General features: G+C 45.9%; 1 protein-coding gene across 1 annotated transcript in view; it reads left to right on the top strand.

The window, feature by feature from the left end:
• Nucleotides 1-13,719, top strand: part of BTBD7 (BTB domain containing 7) — an 86,228-nt gene extending 72,509 nt beyond the window's left edge. Inside the window, 5 exon segments of the mRNA XM_048485256.1 lie at nt 171-323; nt 2,256-2,445; nt 5,998-6,176; nt 8,162-8,596; nt 12,050-13,719. Coding sequence (XP_048341213.1) covers nt 171-323; nt 2,256-2,445; nt 5,998-6,176; nt 8,162-8,596; nt 12,050-12,859 — 1,767 coding nt within the window. The 3' untranslated portion in view covers nt 12,860-13,719.
• The last annotated feature ends 5,596 nt before the right edge of the window (nt 13,720-19,315 follow it).

Here is a 19,315-nt window from a genome sequence, read left to right as displayed (position 1 = left end):
GAATCTAATGCAGGAGGTAAAACCTGGTCTAGGAACTGGAACGGATAGCGCTGCTTTGCCCCGCAGTGGGTTTGCGATCAGCCTGACGGTCGCAAATGGTTTGAGGAAGGATTGTGCCTAAAATGACCAGATGTGTTCAAAAAGGTTCTCTCTTTTTTCCCCCTTCAAAGATGAAACGAGGCCTCATTAGTACTCCTCCTTCGGACATGTGCCTGGCCGGAGGGTGGCAAATTCGAGGCAGCAGTGGCTTCTGCAGCAAAAAGAACCGCTGAGGGATTTATGTGAGACCGAGGCTGTTCTCGCCGTATGTGGAGGAAGCTAAGGTGACAGGAGGACTTTTTACTTGCGTTAATGAACATGATGCCCCTCAAGGAGCTCTGTTTTCAGATGGACTTTCTGGAGTGAAACTGTTTTCAGCTTAATGAGATTTCGAAAATCTAGATCTGGCTTCAATATTGTCCAGATAAGAACAGATGCCTTGCCTGAAAGCATTGAGCTTTCTCCTCTTTCTCCCACTTTTTCGTAGTCTTAGCACTGTGTATAGAGAATGGACCCAGACCTGGCTAGCCCAGACTAGCCTGAGCTCATCAGATCTCGAAAGGTTAGCAGAGCTCACCCCAGTCAGTATTTGGATGGGAGATCACTAAGGAAGTCCAAGAATTACATAGCACTTAGAGGGGCAAGCAACAGCAAATCACTTGAAAACTCTACGGGGTCACCCTAAGTCGGCTGCTGTGTAATGGCCAGATTAATAAATGAATAGAGAATGGACATCTGGCCAAACACAGCAAAGGTTCAGAAGCTGTAAGAGGAGTTGGCAACCATTTTGATCCAAGTGCCAGAAGGGAGGAGACATTTTCCTGTGAAATGCCCAGCAAACAGAAGCTTGTGAGGGAGGGGGGAAGTGTTTCAAAAGTCCCAACACTTTGGGAGGAAGCCAAGCTTGAGTGACACCACCAGTAACTTGCCTCAGACCTGTCAGGCAGCTCCACAAGACTGGGAAGCCGTGACGGGCCTAAGACGTGGCCAACACCACCAGCCTTAGATCCATTGCCCATGCCTCTTGGGCTTGCACCGGTTGCTTGAGTGGAGTGGAGATCCAGGCCTGTGTGTTAGCCCAAAGGCCTGGCATGGTCATTAGTTTGCATACATAGTAGATATTGCCTACCCCTGTTCAGTGACACATTGATGTGTCTGTGCTGATGCTTCCAGCCGAAAAGAGCCTCAGCTCTGCCTTCTCCATGTCTTATTTTCTCTTCCTTCTCCTCTTCGGTTTTTCTTGACTCTTTTTTTTTAAACCTTTCCCAAAACCATTGATTTGTTTTCTAACAAAGGGCTTGCTGCCCTGGCTCTTGTGGTTTGCGAAGAAGCTGCAGCCAGAAAAACAAACCTGGAATCAACAGAGGGGCTATGGACCCAGCCAGCACAGCCGTCTTTGTATAGAGAGGATGAAGCTGTGTGCTGTTTATTTTTCCCCACAGTGTGTTGTTCATAAGTCCAGTCTGGGTGTGATTCAACGTGTGGGCCAGCATCTAATGCACATCTTCACCTTCTGGCACAAACAAACAAAAATTCTATGTCCTTCAGCCTGTGAATGAGTCCTGTGTACACTAGACAGTCTCTGATACAGAGAAGGCTTCCTCTTCTGCTGAACCTTCTCTCTGTGCAAGGTCAGTTCTTTGCAGTAGGCCCATGGTGGCGAACCTTTGGCATTCCAGATGTTATGGATTACAATTCCCATCAGCCCCTGCCAGCATGGCCAATTGGCCATGCTGGCAGGAACTGATATGAATCCATAACATCTAGATATAAGGATTCGCTCCTACTAAGCCTTGCATGGAAACTGACATTTCTGGGGAGTGGGCCTTGCAGCTCCACAATAGAGACTACCTATGGCTCATGGGACTCGTTGACAGAATCCAAGCATACATATTTCTCCCCTCCTCCATTTTATTTTCACAGCAACCCTGTGAGTTAGTTAGTCTGAGACAAGAGATGGGTCTAAGGTCACCTGCCTGGAAGTCCTATGCAGGGTTATTAGACTGCATAGAATTGCAAGCAAGCTTTGCGGCAAGGGATTTGTGACATAGGATCGTGATGGCATAATCTTACGGTAGCAACCTATTAGTTGTTTTTGTACATGCGGAGATGATGCCTTGAAAAAAGAGAGAATTGTGTGTTAATGCTGCTGATGTTGGTTACCATGTGTCCACAGCCTTTTAGTAACTTTTCTTTGTGTTAACCAATTGTTTCAGTCCGTTCTAGATGAGATGATGGTGGAACAGACAGACCTGGTTCGTTTACGGATGGTTAGAATGTCCAATGTACCAGATACCCTTTACATGGTAAACAACGCAGTTCCGCAGTGCTGTCACATTATAAGTCACCAGCAAATAAGCAGTAACCAGTCCAGCCCTCCTTCAGTTGTAGCCAATGAAATCCCAGGTAAGGGCTTTCTCTTTAGACTATTAAAAGATGTTTATTGCAGGGTGATGTCCTGTAACTTCTGTAGGATTTCCAAAATCTGAATTTCTCTTAAGTAATATTTCTCACCCTCATGATTCCCAAGAGTGGAACTGAGCTTCGCTGGCTGTTTGTAATGTAGGCCTAGAGATCCCTGTTAGCAGTTCTGGTCCTTCAAGCATGCAACCTACATCTTTGGCTGATTCCGCATGGGCCAAAAACAGCGGTGTGAAAATGGTGTAAAAGGGTTTAAAACGGTGTAAAAGGGTTTATACCGTTTTCACACCATTTTCACACCGCTGTTTTTGGCCCAAGCGGAATCAGCCTCTCCCTCGGGACATTAATTTGTTCCCCACACCCTTATGGTATTGCTGTACCTTGCCTCTTGTATTAAATAGTTGAATTGATCAGAAATGATTGGAATGTTTTAATAGTCTTAGATGATTTTATGTTTTATATGTATATTTTATATTTATGTTGTAAACTGCCTGGAAGGGGAGGAAGGGGAATAAATTTTATTACATTTTTTAAATGTCCACATTCAGAGAATGTGTATTCTGGAACGAGATTATTGTGGAATGTTTAAAAAACGATGCTGATGAACATCCTACGATGATTAAAATGGTTTCTAACTTAGTGTCATCACATCCTACCAGAATAAAAGGATGTGTGGGACATTATCAGAAATAAAAGAAAGGGACCCTGACATACTTGGAGTTCTGCAAAGAACTCCATAGCACATGTGAAGAAATGAAGCTGTCCAGTTTAAGTCACTTCCTGCAGTTTGGAAGTTAGAAAGAGAGTGTTTAAAAACACTCAGGCCCCTCCCTAGGGCCAGTGGAAGGCTCTGACAGAGACAGGTCCTTTCTACGTTGTCCTTCTGCCAGAGGCCTCCTGAGAATGCCGGAAAGGCAGTGTTGAATATGAGGAACAGAAGCTGTGAAAAGACAAGGCGCTTACCTGCCGTGTGGAAGAAGAAATAGTAACAATCGCCACCCCTCCTCAGCAAAACCTCTACCTTTGGTGGAAGGCTTCTTGTGTGGGTGAAGAGGAAGAAAACTCTCCTCGGGGGAAGACCTTCGCCTTCAACTCATGTGCCCTGTGAAAATCCCCTGCCTAGCACTGGGAAACTCACCTGGACAGTCTGCTATATGGGATGGGGCTTCAGAAAGAAGAGGGAATCAGACGATAGTTGGTGCCAAAACTTTGGAACTGATTCCCCAAGGAGGTTTGACTGCCTCTATCAGTGTCTTCTGCTAGCAGGTGAAGACTTATTTGTTTCATTTGGCATACCCCCATAATGTTGTTATTGAATTATTTTACGTTATTTTAAGCGCTGTTTTAAGGTTCAGATGTTTCCATGCTTGCTGCCTCGGGGACCCTAATAGGGTAAAAAGCAGTATAAAATTATCTAATTGAATAATAAATAAAACCCACCAGCAAATGTGGGCAGAATGCAGTTTGAGGGAACTCCTTCCTATTGCTCTTAAAAACTCTTAAAACTGGAGCCATGGACAGGAAAATAAGTCAGATTCATTTTCTCTGATTAGATTGGCAGGTAGAGCTCAATTGCTCCAGCAACACCAAAATTTCATCAGCCTTTGTTTGAAAATGAAATAGATCAAGGCACCAAATAATGAAACAGAATGTGAAGTGACCTCTTCTGTCATTTCCCTGCTAGGTTTTAATGACGTGTCAGGCTGGAGCAGTTCCAAGAATGCAGACCCTTGGTTTTTGCTGCTCACACTGAAGGGGTTGTTTCCCTCTCTGCCAATATCGAGAGCCAGTGTGGTATTGTGCATGCAGGTGCTGGATATTCTTCTAGCCCCTCAGGAACACGCTTCTGCCAAGAAAAGAGATGGTTTGGCAGCTCTGAAAAATGCAGAGAGGCTGCTTTCTACAGCATGTTACTTCTTTTAACACAGAGAGATGATTGGAGTGATGCTCTATACAAAAGACGAATTGTGTCAAGCGTTTGTCCTTGTACTGGAGTCTGCTTCAAATATATAGACAGCACAATAGGATGGACTATGGAGAAACAAATAGCATTCTCCACGTGTTCTCTTACTTTAACTGACAGACTTCCAGTTAGCACAGGTATCTTTGTGCGACTTCCTGCCACTGGATTTCTTGGGACACCTGGCTGAGGATGCTGGACGTGCGACCAAGAAGTTCTAAGCACAACAGCCAAACTCTGACAAACAGTGGGGAGCGATGTATTGTTGAAGGCTTCCACAGCCAGAATCAACTGTGTGGGTTTTCTAGGCTGTATGGCCATAGTTTGGTACTTTTTGCTCCTGATGTTTCGCCTGCATCTATGGCTGGCCTCTTCAGAGGGATATATCATGTAAGATGTGTTTCAGAGAGAAGCACTTCTGTCAGTGACATGCCTCTGAAGACACCAACCATAGATGCAGGCGAAACATTAGGAGCAAAAAAAGTACCAGAAATCCCGCAACAGCCACCTTGCTAAATGATATAGGGTTATGTTAGTTTCTCAGTAATAATCACCTTGGGGTCTGCTGTATAGTAGACCCTTTTTGAATGCAAAAATATAGCCCTTTCTGAATGAGCTGCATAGCCATAAATCAACCCGTGTTTGAAGAAGAAGAGTTTGGATATATATTCCCCCTTTCTCTCCTCTCAGGAGACTCAAAGGGGCTAACAGTCTCCTTTCCCTTCCCCCCCTCCCCACAACAAACACCCTGTGAAGTGGGCGGGGCTGAGAGTCCTCTAAAGAACAGTGATTAGCCCAAGGTCACCCAGCTGGCATGGGTTGGACTGCCCAACTAATCTGAATTCACCAGATAAGCCTGCACAGCTCAAGTGGCAGAGTGGGGAATCAAACCCGATTCTGCAGATTAGAGTGCACCTGCTCTTAACCACTATGCCTACTGCTCTTTGTCTAAAAAAGACTTGGCATTCAAAGAAGAGGGGAGGATGGAGTATTACAAAGATTGCGAAAGTTTCCAGTTCCAGTTGAGGAATCACTCGAGGTGCTGTAGTAATTGTCCAATACAGTCTTTGTGATGTTGAGACTAGGCTTTTGTAATACACCCCCACGTCCTTGATAAATGTCTAGAGGCTTCAACCTCTGTTCCAAGAGCATATCAGTGATCTGCCGCTTTGATCTGGCTTCCCATTATCCTTTGAGCTTGCAAAGCCTAGAGGCTACCACCCCTTCCAGGTTTCATAAGTAAGAGTCTGCCCTCTTCATCATGCTGCCTGCAAGAACTGAAAGTGTCCAAAAGTTTGATCTTCCAGCCTGCTTTTCCCTGGTGTTGGTAGCTCATTGTCTGGAGACTTAAGGTTGGGTGCTTCTTCAGAGCCCAGAGCGACTCCTTGTTCCTGCACCTGCCCTTCCTAACTTGTGTACTTGCAGTGAGGCTTTTCTGGTATTAAGGAACATGCCAAAAACCCAAACTCAAATCTTGAGGAACTTTGATTCTTTAGGCTGCTGGCATCATGGCACAAGCACCGGGAATTATTGTTTTAACGTGGATTGTTGTCTGTGTATTCTGTTTTGTTTCCCAGTTCCTCGCCTGTTAGTTGTTAAAGAAATGGTCAAACGGCTGCAAGAACTCCGCCATACGGAGCAGGTGCAGAGGGCTTACGCTCTTAACTGTGGGGAAGGCGCCACCGTCAGCTATGAGATTCAGATCCGTGTACTGAGAGAATTCGGGCTTTCTGATTGCGCTGCCGAACTCTTGCAGGTATGAAACATCAGCTGTCAAGCCGGGCACCAACTTTTAACTGTCCCCAAACTGGCTGGCTCTGATTTGATTTTCTTAATTCCTCTAACACAGGGGTAGGGAACCTGCGGCTCTCCAGATGTTCAGGAACTACAATTCCCATCAGCCCCTACCAGCATAGCCAATTGGCCATGCTGACAGAGGCTGATGGGAATTGTAGTTCCTGAACATCTGGAGAGCCACAGGTTCCCTACCCCTGCTCTAACATAATTGAAAATGGGATTGTTTGTCTACCTGCATAGGCATTTGCAAAGGTAACGTTAAGTGCTGCTAGAGTGAGTATGTGTCAGAGGAAAAATTGCTGGGATGATGGAGGACCATCACAGCTGTGTATTGTTGAAGGCTTTCACAGCTGGAATCAACTGGCTGTTGTGGGTTTCCTGGGCTGTGTGTCTGTGGTCTGGTAGGTTTAGATTTTGCTTTTTTATCCACAAAATGATAGGAGCTAAAACAACCAGATCACAGCCACAAAGCCAGGTAAAACCTCAACAGCCGTTACAGTAAACTGTGACACAGCCAAGGCAAGCCAGAATGTGTATTGAGAGAGGCTTGTCAGATTTGTTTTTTTATAACGAAGTGAAGCGCAGGAATTTAATTCCCAGTGCAGCTTTACTCTGTTTGATACTGAATGCTCCTGGTGAGTTAAACTGTGAAAGTAAACCCACTCCCCAAGGTTTTGGGGGATTTTTTGGCCTTCAGTTCACATCTGACAGATGGCGACCCCTGCTGGGGTTTTCAAGGCAAGAGATGCGCAGAGGTAGTTTGCCATTGCCTGCCTCTGCATCACACCCCTGGTCCAAATACTTGCCAGGGTCAAGGCAGAGTGTGTCACCCAGCAGGTTTCCAAGGTACAAGTGGGCATTTTCACGTGGGTTTCCCAGGGACTAGTCTTGACAGCTGTACCACGCTGGCACTCATCTCCTAAAGAATAACATGTAATGCATGGAAAGGGCTGTGGCTCTGTGATAGAGTGTCTGCTTTGTGTGCGGAATGACCCAGCATCTGTCCCCAGCATTTAGTGGCAGGTGATGTTAAAGCCCTCGTCTTGAGACCCTGAAGAGCCACTGCCAATCAGAGTAGGTAGGACTGACCGTGATCTGTCTCAGTAGAGCAGTTTCATGTGTTCACAGTCATTTCTTAAAACATTTGAACTGATGACCTAACTGTGTCTCTCCCCAGTATCAATGCCATATTCTTCTTATTACTTTTATGATCATTTTAAATATTGCCATCAATGTGCGTGGCTCTTTCAGAGTTCAGTGAGAGGTCCCAGTTCCAAAGAGCTTACAGTGCAATCCTGCTTTGTCACCTGTTGAGTTCAGTGGATTTAGAAGGGTGTAATATCGTTTAGGATGGCACTGTGAAATAGCGAGTTTACCAAAGAGAGAGGAGTGGTTTTGAAGAAGGAAAAAAAGCCCTTGTAGTCCAATTCCTCCCCCCTCCCCCCACTTTAAATAGGGGATGGAATGTACTTTAGCCAGATGTGTTTTATAAAATGATACTTTTATGTTACAGAGGGAGCCACCCAGTGGTGGCCTGTAACATAAAGCTTTTTTTATTAAGTTTTATGTTACATTTAGCAAAACAGGTCACCCCCACAGAATTTACATTTTATCCTTCTAGGCATTTTAGACACATTCAGGCAACAACACGGGTGTGTGTTCTTCTTGCATTCTGGTATCGGATTGTTGATAGGAAAGAAGCGTCACTGAGGTCTCAGCTATATAAGCAGATGTGTAATCTGCTTTTTAAAATAATCTTGATTAACCCTTTCTAACACTGAAATACTGACTGAATGTTCAGCTTTTATTTAAAAAGTTAACCGCAATCTTGGGCACAGCAAGGGCAGACAATGAGGACGAAGCCCGTAGCAGAGAATGCCCACCTGGCAGCACAAGCGAATGTGGGTTCTTTGACCACTTACCGTTCTTGTCTTTGCATTATAGAATCCTCACAAGTTCTTCCCTGATGAGCATTTTGGCGACGAAAGCCCGCTGTTGACCCTGAGGCAGTCGGGGGGACGATGCCGCGTCAACAGCACACCCACCGCGGAGACCCTGTTTACAGAACTCGACTCTTTTGTGGCCTTCCATCCACCGCTGCCCCCTCCCCCGCCACCTTACCATCCGCCAGCCACTCCGATTCACAACCAGTTCAAAGTCGGGTGGAAGCAAAGGGCCCAGAGCCAACAGCACCCCTCGCGGTCCTTCTCATACCCCTGCAACCATTCCTTATTCCACTCCAGAACAGCATCGAAAGTGGCCCCGCCCCCCATCTACTTGTCTGCGGTCAAAGCCACGCCTCCCGATTGCACTAACACGACAGGACTGGGAAGACAAACTGTGGCCGCGGCAGCTGTGATGGTGGCTGAAAAGCAAGCGGTAAGTGTGCCTTACGAGAGATCAGCAGTGACGTAGTGATTAAGAGCAGGTACACTCTAATCTGGAGAACCGAGTTTGATTCCCCGCTTTGCTGCTTGAGCTGTGGAGGCTTATCTGGGTATTCAGATTAGCCTGTGCACTCTAGTACAAGCCAGCTGGGTGACCTTGGGCTAGTCACAGTTCTTTGGAGCTCTCTCAGCCTCACCCACCTGACAGGGTGTCTGTTGTGAGGGGGGGGGGGAGGGAAAGGAGATTGTAAGCCCCTTTGAGTCTCCTTACAGGAGAGAAAGGGGTATATAAATCCAACTCTTCTTCTTCTTATGTGCTCATGGCATCCTCTCCCTGCCCCTGTCCCCAACATCTGTGAATGTTAAGAGGTCATGGTGTGTTACCATGGTGCAGTAAGCAAAGCACTTGCAAGAACACCTCCTGGCACTTAACAGTATAAATTCAGGTTGCCGCCAGCCTAATTAAAATGGGGTATTCTCCAATTTTAGCACGGCTTAGCACGGTAGCATTCCATAGAGGTCATGTATAACAGCTGCACAGTTTCTAATCGGTCTGGGGTATAATGACACAAGAGCAGTTGTTCTGGATAGTCTGTCTGCCCTGTGTCACTCAGTGGCCCCCCAGATGCCCTCAGAAAGCGGGTCACGGAGGCCAGAGTCTTCCCCCGTCCCTGGTCCTCAGAGGGTTACTGCCTCTGAACAGCTCAGCCCAAGCTTTATAGATAAGCATATTTTTGACATAGCAGCTTGCCCTAAATAACATTAGAGATTTCAGCTTCACGTGCGCAGAATAAACAATTGTGTGCAGGTGCGAATATGCAAAGGCCCTTCTCTCCATTAATGCTTTACAAGACTCCGAGATGTTGGGGGTGGAGGGGGCGGCACAAAGGATAAAACAGCACAAGTGGATTTAGCAGAGGTGGATTTTTCCTTCTCCTGTCACTTTGGAGCGTTTAGTCACTGGGGCTTTTGGAAGTGCCGCGTAGATGGCAGTTGAAGCTTTGAGGCTTTGTCCCCAGATTTTACTTTTAAATCCGATTGCGTTTGGCTGAATAATTCATGACAAGGTGTTAAGAGATGAAATCAGCCCAGAGGAGAGCTCTGTGGCTTAACCGTTCAAAGCAGGAAGTGTTTACGTCGACACCAAAAGCAACTGAGTTGCTGCTTTGGAAGGAAGGAAAACCCAGGGCCCCATGTAAGCCTGGCTTGTTCTCTTGTTATGTGAAACATGCAGCAGACAACAAGGAAGACTGGCCTGGGACAAATCGGGAAGAATTTAGTTCTTGGTGCATTTAGCCAGGTAGATTTGGGAGCGTTTGTGCAGAAGCCCCTGGTGTCTGCTTGAATATTGGAAGGATTCTGCAGTTCATCCCCCTGGATGAGCTCTGCCTTTTTCCTGTGATCCTCATGGGAACAGTTAAGACTCACTTCCTCTCCATTATTGATAGGGTCCTTTCTTCTATTACTATTTAGAAAGCTGCATTCGAGTCTGGATCATTTCCTACTGCTCAATCCATATTGTTTTCTTGTCCGAGTAACATGGGAAGTATTTTTGGACAAAGCCAATAGCTTCTGCTTGGTGCAGCCAGTCTGGACTCCGACTACTGTTAACTCCTTGTAAGAAGGAAAAGTTGGGCTGTAGTTAAAAGGGGCTTTTATTCAGGCAGCCAGTGTGTGTGTGTGCGCGTGCTTGCGTGCAAACATTCATGCGTGCATGTTTTGCTTATGACTCTTCACAGGGTTTTTGCTGATGCATGATTTTTGTTCAGAAGATTTAAATCTTGCTCAGCTGGAGTCATTCTTTGGAAGTTTGTTCAAGTTAGACAAAACTGGACTGGGTCTGCCGACGTTCAGGACTATTTTAAAATAATTTGTTCTTGATTTGTTTTGTGAGTAAAAGCTTGTTGACCACGTCCAGGGCGGCTGCACAAGGAAATGCTGGCTAGCTAACCTCTAAATGAATGGCCAAACATATTTTTGGCCATTGTGGGAAGAGTTAAGCCTCTGTCTTGTCGACGGCTTTCACAACCGGATTCAACTGGTTGTGGTGGGTTTTCCGGGCTGTGTGTCTGTGGTTTGGTAGATCTTGTTCCTAAAGTTTCGCCTGCATCTGTGGCAAGCATGCCAGCCATAGATGCGGGCGAAACGTTAGGAACAAGATCTACCAGACCATGGCCACACAGCCCAGAAAACCCACTACAACCAGTTAAGCCTCTGTTCCTTTTTTGAAAGTCACTCCTTTTATAAAAACTTGCAGATCACATTGGAGAATTCAGCACAGTAATTCCCTTTTATAACCAGTTTAGCTACTTATCTCATTCAGTGTGAATCCGAAACATTACAGAAGGTGCGGATCATTCAGCTCAGTAAGTTTCCTCCTGGAGAAACTGTTCTCGATAATGCCATTAGATGAGCCTGCTTGGCCTTGTGTACCAGCTTCTGTTCAGTTCGGTTGCAAATGCACTGACTTCAGAGGCCATTTTGCTCAAGGCAATTGCCTCCATTGATCTGCTTACATCTTGTTTGCCTGGCTGCTTTGCTAACCAAGTTTGAATGTTGGAAGTTAATTCTGGGTACTTCTTTTTATAATACTTAGAAAAATATATATGCCGTGTCTCCTTGTTTGTGGCAGCTCACACCTCTGCTCCAGAACTGGCCATTGGGGAGGGATTGTGGCTTGGTGGAAGAGCGTCTGCTTTGAAGAAGAAGAAGAGTTTAGATTTATATCCCCCCCCTTTTCTCTCCTGTAAGGAGACTCAAAAGAGGCTGACAATCTCCTTTCCCTTCCCCACTGCCCCAACAAACACCCTGTGAGGTGGACGGGGCTGAGAGAGAGCCAAAAAAAACTGACTAATCCAAGGTCACCCAGCTGGCATGTGTTGGCGTGCACAAGCTAATCTGGTTTGCAGCTCAAGTGGCAGAGTGGGGAATCAAACCCGGTTCTCCAGATTAGAGTGCACCTGCTCTGAACCACTACACCCCGCTGGCAAATAGAAAGTCCCGGGTTCAATCCTCAGCATCTCCAATGGGGAAGGGGGAGGACCAGGCAGGAAATGTTATGAAAGACCTTAGATCCTGAAGAGCAGCGGCCCGTCTGAATGGACAGTACTGATCCTGGGGATGTGATTCAGTGTGAGGGAGCTTCATAGGAGTTCGTTACAAGCTTTGGGTGCTGAATGTTTTACAAAGAAATCAGCAGCCAACTCCTTGTGGAGCTGGAGGAATACCCAAGCCCTGTCTGGCTCCATTAATCATTGTGACAGGGAACATTTTGAAGCTCGGGGTCATGTCTCTTACCAGTGGCCTATGGTGAGCTTGGTTTTCTACAGGCTGAAGTAGTGCTGGGAGGGAGGGAGGAAGGGAGCAATAACACCAGGTGGTTTAGAGCTGGAACAGAAGGGGGGAAACAGCACAAGTGAGATGGATGTTCTCTTCTCTTTCCCAGGGTACGCAACCTGTGCTGAATGAGCTGATGCCAGACATCGCGATGGGTGTGTCGACGATGTCTCTCAAGGACAGGAGGCTGCCGGAGCTCACTGTCGACACAGAGCTCGGCCAGCCTGTTTTGGAGATGGGACCAGGACCACCCCAGCACCTCCCCTGCATCCAGACAAGGCACATGCACAGTTCCCGGAAGAAACACTCCGTCGAGCAGCAGAAGACGGATACGAGGGAGAGTTCGCAGGAATATCCAGATTTCTATGATTTCTCCAATGCCGCGTGCAGACCTTCCACTCCAGTGCCTGGCAGGCATACTCCTTCACCTTCCCAAGGTGTCTATTTCGGCCCAGATTTGTACAGCCACAGCAAAGCGCCGCCCAGTGGCTTAAAGCCCACCCACCTGCCTCATCACCTCTCCCCTAAAAAGCTAGAGGACCCTCGGAGGGAGTATGTGCTTTCTCAAGAAGGGCATCCCCACAGACAAAAGAACGAACCGATACACCTCGATGTCTTAGAGCAGCCGCCCCAGAGGTTGGATTTGGCGTTAGTTGCCCAAGAGAACGGCCCGGTTCACATGAGGGGGCGAACAAAAATGGAAACAGACTTGACCTACGGCCTGACCACCACCCGGCCTTCTCTGCCTGCCTACAGTTCAGAGAGCCACGAAGAGCAATCCGGCCGCAGGCTGGCAGACCCTGAGCCCCTTGAGCGTGAAGCACAGAGAAACACAGATTTGGAAAGGGAAGAGGTGGTCAGTAGAGGAAGGCGGTCTCCCAGCAAACCAGACTTCCTGTACAAAAAATCTGCCCTCTGAAAACCGCCTCCACTTTTTCTCTGTGCCTAAGAATTGTGACCTGCCCAGTCCATTTGCAAGCTTTGGCCTGACGTTGTCAGGAAAGTTCATAATGCCAGCCGCTAAAAATCAGGTTATTTTTCCCCTTTCCTGTCTCTCTTCCTCCCCTCCAGCTTTGTATATACATGGCTTCCTTAGAAACGGCATGCTATCAATTTATTTGGAATGCTGCTTAAAGGTTTGTGTGTCGGAACAAATTTTGTTCAGCTTCTTAAAAAAAAATATTTTAGCTGGTACCTTTTTTTTTTTTTTTGAAAAAGGAAGGGGGGCAAGCTGTTTGCACCTGTACGTTAATTTTGGTTTCTGTATTAGTACGTTAAAACTTTTGACATTCTAAAGGACTCTGTGTTCACAATCTTCCCATTTTTAATCTATCTGTCTCTCTTTCAGCTCCCCGTTTTTTGTGTGCATTGGGTTGCACACCGTGAAATGTATTTTCTAATAAGATGGTGAGAATGTCTGTCTTCATTTTTGAATGACTATAGGAATTCCAAAGAACAGCACATCTAAGTAACTACTCTAGCTAAGTCCGAAACCTTCTTGGTTTACCACTCATGCAAGAATCCAGCCTAGTATTTATCTTTTGTTTACCAAGTCCATGGCAGCCGGCCTTCTCTCTTGATGTAGCAAAGCCCTCAGCTCATGCTTGTGGTTGGGATTGTTTTTTTTTTTTTGTGGGAAGCAAGGAGTGAAACTCCTTTTTCAGATATCTTGAAACCTTCCTTATTTGGAGGGGGGACATCGAGAAGCACTTACTAACTTCCTGTGGTTTATTCAACCACAATAAAAACGGTTAGAATATATTAGGGGTGGCCAACCTATGGTGCTCCAGATGTTCGTAGACTGCAATTCCCATCAGCCCCTGCCAGCATGGCCAGTTGGCAGGGGCTGATGGGGATTGTAGTCCATGAACATCGGGAGCACCATAGGTTGGCCACCCTTGGAATATATAAGAATGGTTTTGAGTCCTTCAGACAGTATTTCTCAAGTTTTCCTTTTAGGTGAAGATATACAGAGAGGGGAAGGTTTCATGCCAGGTGCAGAAAGGTGGGAAAGTGCAGCTTGACATCTGAGGTAGGTTTTAATTGCTTTGGCCTATCAGAGGGCTGCCTCTCTAAACAGAGGCGCTAAGAGGAATGCTCGCTGCCTTCTTTACTCTGCCTCTACCTAAGAAACCAAGGGCTTTCAGTCTTAGTGGTGTTTGTCCAGTGCTCTTTCGCACCACCGCTTGCTTTGTGGGCCGAAATCAGATCGAAGAGTCAACTGGTGTAGCCTCATCAGCTATAAGCAGCGTTAGCACTTAAACTCTTCGTTTGGCGTCTCTTGGGTGTGTCTTGTTTTTCTGCTGAAGATGTTAGGGACCCTCCAATTCTGTGGACATGAAGTTGAGTCCTAGGGCTGATAGGTGGAGATGTCCGTTGACCCCAACAACGGCCACCATCTCAGAAGAAAAAGCCTCAGATACCACTACTCGTTAACAGTTAACAGAGGACTGGCCTGATCCTTGGTCACCTCTAGTAAAAGCTCTTCCATCACCTGAAGACCTCAGTCAGCATATTCGCTAAAGACTAATTCTTATCTTAAGCCTGACTCTGTTTTTAAATACTTGACACAATTTTAAATGTAAATTTTGTTTCACTGTTAAATCACACAACTTTGTTGTGGGCTCTAAAAAAAGAGCTTCATCTTCCGCCATTTTGTCTTCTCTTCCTGGCTTCTTGGGTGTGTGTGTGTGTGTTTGTTACTGTTGAAACAGAGACATTAATTGTGATTTCATTTGTGTAGGGGAGGAGGGAGAGTCAGTCTTCGGCAAAAAGTGTATGTTGCATGGCGCTGTCATTCTCCAGAGTAAATCCTCTCACACCATGCCTTTTGAAAACATTAATATGTTCGTTGAATGGTGAAAGAATACAGCAGCGATCTTTGGTGAGTTAACTTTGTAAGTAACTCTCCACAAGACAAGTTTTTTTTTTGTAGCCTTGCTGGCAGGGTGCAATTTCAACCCATTCACAGGACTGTTTGCCAGACCCTCTTCCAGTGCAGACAATGGCTGTGCGAACTGGCCTTTTGAAAAAAATGGCCAGAATATTAGCGTCCATTAGATTATTTTTCAATATATCATTTTTCCAAATTTTGTTTTTGCTTTCTTTCATAGTGTAGAAGTTTGGTATGACTATTGGGTTGACTCTGATTTTCAAAGAGCTTGGTTTCCGGCTCTTTCTTCCCCTTGTTTATTCTCGCGTGGAGAATTTTAACCCAATTCTCAAGCAAGTCCTCACTGAACAGAGACATTAGACATTCTGTTGTTTCATTCTGTGCAGTTGTAAATATATAGCCCGGAGAAAGTTTCCACAAATTTGCTAGCGTGGTCTAGCAGGCACGATACGGTTGAGGCGCGAGTCCTCTCAGTAGTGGTGATGGCACCGGCTGAGACTGTTTGCGGGGGATGAGTTTACACTTTGGTTTTTACTGTGGAATAATTTTGGCAAGAAGATGTTTAAGGCATGTTGGCTCCCCGAGAACCCAGTTGCAGCTTTTTGAGCACATTATAGGCAGCGCGTTGTAGGTGAAACAAAATCTTGAAAAGGGGAAATATTCTGTATGGGTGGTGATAGGGACCTTGGGACAATTTGGTCACTTGTACAATCTAAACTTGCAACAAGCTGGTAAAGGGGATGCAGGAAAACCCACAGACCTGTTTGAAGTGAGAATTCTGGTTTGTTTTTTACCACTAGGACTCAGGTTTGGATTGTATGACTTTGTTTCTCTCACACTTCTGTCTGGCCACTGCAGAGACGTTCCATCGCTACAACACTTGCTTCTTCTGCCACTAACACTACTGTGTGCCTCCTTAAAAATCACTGATCTTACATGCACGGGAATGCTAGCATGAGAGGAAGCGAGCCCCGTAGCCAGAGAGAAGTGGGAATGATGTCATAGGATCCGATCCATAAGGTTTTCCTTCTAATGTGTTGGTGGCACATTTATCCCCCATTAAGATCCTTTGGATTGCTGCACTTGCTGTGACTCCCCAGTAAGCTGTATGTTGCGCTTGATTGGATCAGAGAAGCGTTGACAGGACTTCTGAGTCCCCATTCCACTGGCATGCTTGCAGGTCATGCCACATTCCTAGTGTGCTTCCTTACAAAAAGGTATCTGTCTGTCGTGTTCTGACAGTTATCTAGACAATTGTCAACGAAATACAAACAAAAGGTATAGCTGAAGTATTTGGACCCACTGGAGCTAGAAGGGCACTGTTGTTAGGGGTTTGATTTGGCCCTGGGAACAAACTGATCAAACGTGATTATTTGTGCCATAAAGTGAAATAACTTTCACATTCTGCTGGACAGATGACTTCATCAGACTTTCTTTATTCCGGTCTCTTTGAGCTCCGAAAAGGCAGGACACACGGAGGAGCCACCAAATCCCAACTGCTGAGCGTTCCAGTAATCAACAGCAGTGCCGTGTGCACGGCGTTTTCCGTGCAAAGAACAGTTTTAGCAGCTTAAAGAAATAATAGTCCTTTGTTTGCATGAAGCACTTTTGAATAAATGATTGGAAATTCCAAGTATTTAGTAACTGTACAGCTGTGGCTTTGAAAGAGAAAATAATTGCTTACTGAACAATTGGTATACAAGGGAAGTCTGGAAACTTAAACTATAATTGTGGCTAATTTTGCTTCTGAGCTGTACAGAATCTTGTCCAAAACTAGTTTGACGTATGTTCTTTTGAGGCAAATGTCTTTGTTCTAATCCATGACCAGGATCTAGGGAGCTCTGTTGCATGTGTAGCCATTCAAAGTACCTTGTCCACACGTGTGGGGTGTGTTGTGTTACTTCCAACAGCACAATTGGGTGCCACAGCAGATGCTACTGGGGAGTGGCCCCTGATTTTAGAAGTGGGAGGGGCTGCTGCCGGAGGAAAGCAAAAAAGCCTCTGTGCGCATGTGGCACTTTGGATCCTGGTCAATGTGTTTTCAGTTAAGTCTAAGGAGATACTATTAGAGTTATTTCTTAATTTTTCTTTATCCTGCAAGGCCACAGTAACTGTCTCAGTAACTATTTAGTAGGTTTCACTTCCCATCCCGTTTCCTCCCTACCTTAAAAACAAAGTTAATTGGCCCTCTCCTGTTTTTTGTCCCTTTATCCCTTATGTAACTTACTTTGAAATGGGCTGCAAAAGGCCACTGTTCCCACAACGATTATGTTTATATGGTGAAGGGTTGTGTGTGAAACGCTGGGTGAAGCTGTAGATGAACAAGTGAATTGGTATTTCTGTGCTTGTCTGTCTCCTTGGAAGATGTTACGTGTCCATGATGTCACATTGTCCTTGTGCTGTTACTGGTATAAAGTCAAGTGCCTTCAATGCTCAAGGCTCAGAATTTTTCTTAAACCAACTCCATGTCCTATGCAAGTGTTTTTTCTACAACCTGCATAACCAGTACTTTGTAAAACTTGTTTACGCTTCAACTGTACATACTGATTTTTTAAGAAAATATAGTATTTTTATTTAGGTACCTCTAGAATTGAATTCTAGTCTTGTGTGATGCATTGTAAAACAATACATTTCTCTTTTGAGTACCATTGCAGTTGTAAAAAGGTTTTCACTGGTTCTATTTTTCTACTGTTGCTGAGAAGCATGTTAACACTGACTTTATCCTACATATAGTTGGCATTTCAAATAAATGGCTTGTCTAGAAAAATAAACACTGAGTTGTTTTTATTTAGTCACCACAAGGGACACCAACGTTCTACTTCTGTCTGCACAATACTAAATTATAGAAACAAATTTCTTTGGAAGACTAGAACACAGCTTAATTACTATGCATAGTTGCCAGACCCTGCAATCCTATTATTCCTAGTCTAAAAAGTGCTTGCATCTTGTTCCGCTGCCCTGAGCCCTGCTGAGGCCCAGGGAGTGCAGGACATCAAATAAAAAAAAAATGAGCCCTGTTAATCTACACAGTACTGTATTACATATTTCCATATTCAGGGCATGTATGTTGCAGTAACAGATACTATGATATTCCTTATTCGTCCCAGCATCAATAGATCCAATCGACAACGTGGCCCCAACTGTGGATATTTAAAGCTGCAGACTGGGATTATGAACAGACCGGCTAGATCAGGGGTCCCCAAACTACGGCCCGGGGGCCAAATCAGGCCCCCGGAAGACATTTATCCGGCCCGCTGGGCAGAAGCGGATCTCCCCCTTCTCTATCTCCTTTTCCCCAGGTTTACAAACAGCCTCAAGCGCGGGCGACTTGCTGCTCATTCCAAGCAACCGGAGGGGACCGTACCAATGCAACAAGGGGGGGAGAAAGGCGGCGGAGCTTTAGGGTCGGATTGGAGGGGACCGTGGGGGTGGGGGGCTCGGCCAGGGGCGGGTCGAGGGCAGATGGATGGTGCCCCCCCGCGGGCGGCACTTGGTCCGGCCCCCGGCTGGGCTCTGGCCATGCGTGGACTGGCCCCCTGTTTAAAAAGTTTGGGGACCCCTGGGCTAGATCTTTCTACACACCTGAGAAAATCTCCAGCTTGGCAGAAGAATCTGAAATAGAAGCAATGCCTGTAGCTTTAAGAAATGAATGCCCTCAGAGACTCGATAGGTAACGACAGAAGGGAAATTGCTTCAGTCCTTGGTTTCTGTCAGTAGGAGACAGAGCCCTTTCCAGGGCTGTTTTGGCCTTTTGAGGAAGGACTCACTGGAACCAGGTCTGGCAGAAACCATCAGATGACCTACTATGCAACCTGCATGACTCAACCTGGACCTGTTCAACAGTAGCCATGGCGCTGCAGTGGTTGGTTTCAGACTAGAATCTGGGAGACCCAGACCACACTCAGCCATGACAGCTCGCTGTTAGCCCTTGGATCCATCACACACACTCAGCCTAACCTATCTCACATAGTTATTGTGAAGAGAAAATGGAGAAGAAAACAACACCAGCTGCGTTGGGCACACAGTGAGAAGAAAGGCTGGAAATAAATGAAGCAAATAATAGAGATGTGGGGGGCAGATAAAAGGTTGGTTGGTGCGGCAAAGGAATGAGCCTGTGGGGGCTTTCAGGGAAGGAAGACGTGGTGGGGAAAGGGGAAATGAGAGGCCCCCTACAAGCCCTTGTGGTTTCCCCACTTGTCAAGCTATCTAATTTTCAACGTAGCCCTGATGTGGATACTTAAAGCCAGAGGCTGCAGCTATGAACATACAAGACTGTTCTTTCTATAAGGCCCAAAAGTCCAGATTTGTGTTGTTGTAATAATGCCCCATTCAGAGTGCATGTTATCATCATGGACAACTGAAACTGGGTATTTAAAAACAGGATAGCTACCTCCAAGATTCTAGGACGACTTGCATGCCAACACTTGTTAACACGACATGGATTCAGAGAGCTGAAGATTTTCAGTGTTGCACAGAAAACAA

This window comes from Sphaerodactylus townsendi, linkage group LG02, assembly GCF_021028975.2.
Source record: "Sphaerodactylus townsendi isolate TG3544 linkage group LG02, MPM_Stown_v2.3, whole genome shotgun sequence".
NCBI lineage: Eukaryota > Metazoa > Chordata > Lepidosauria > Squamata > Sphaerodactylidae > Sphaerodactylus > Sphaerodactylus townsendi.
The sequence above is the reverse complement of the archived record's forward strand: the minus strand, read 5'-3'. Positions and strand labels throughout refer to the sequence as shown.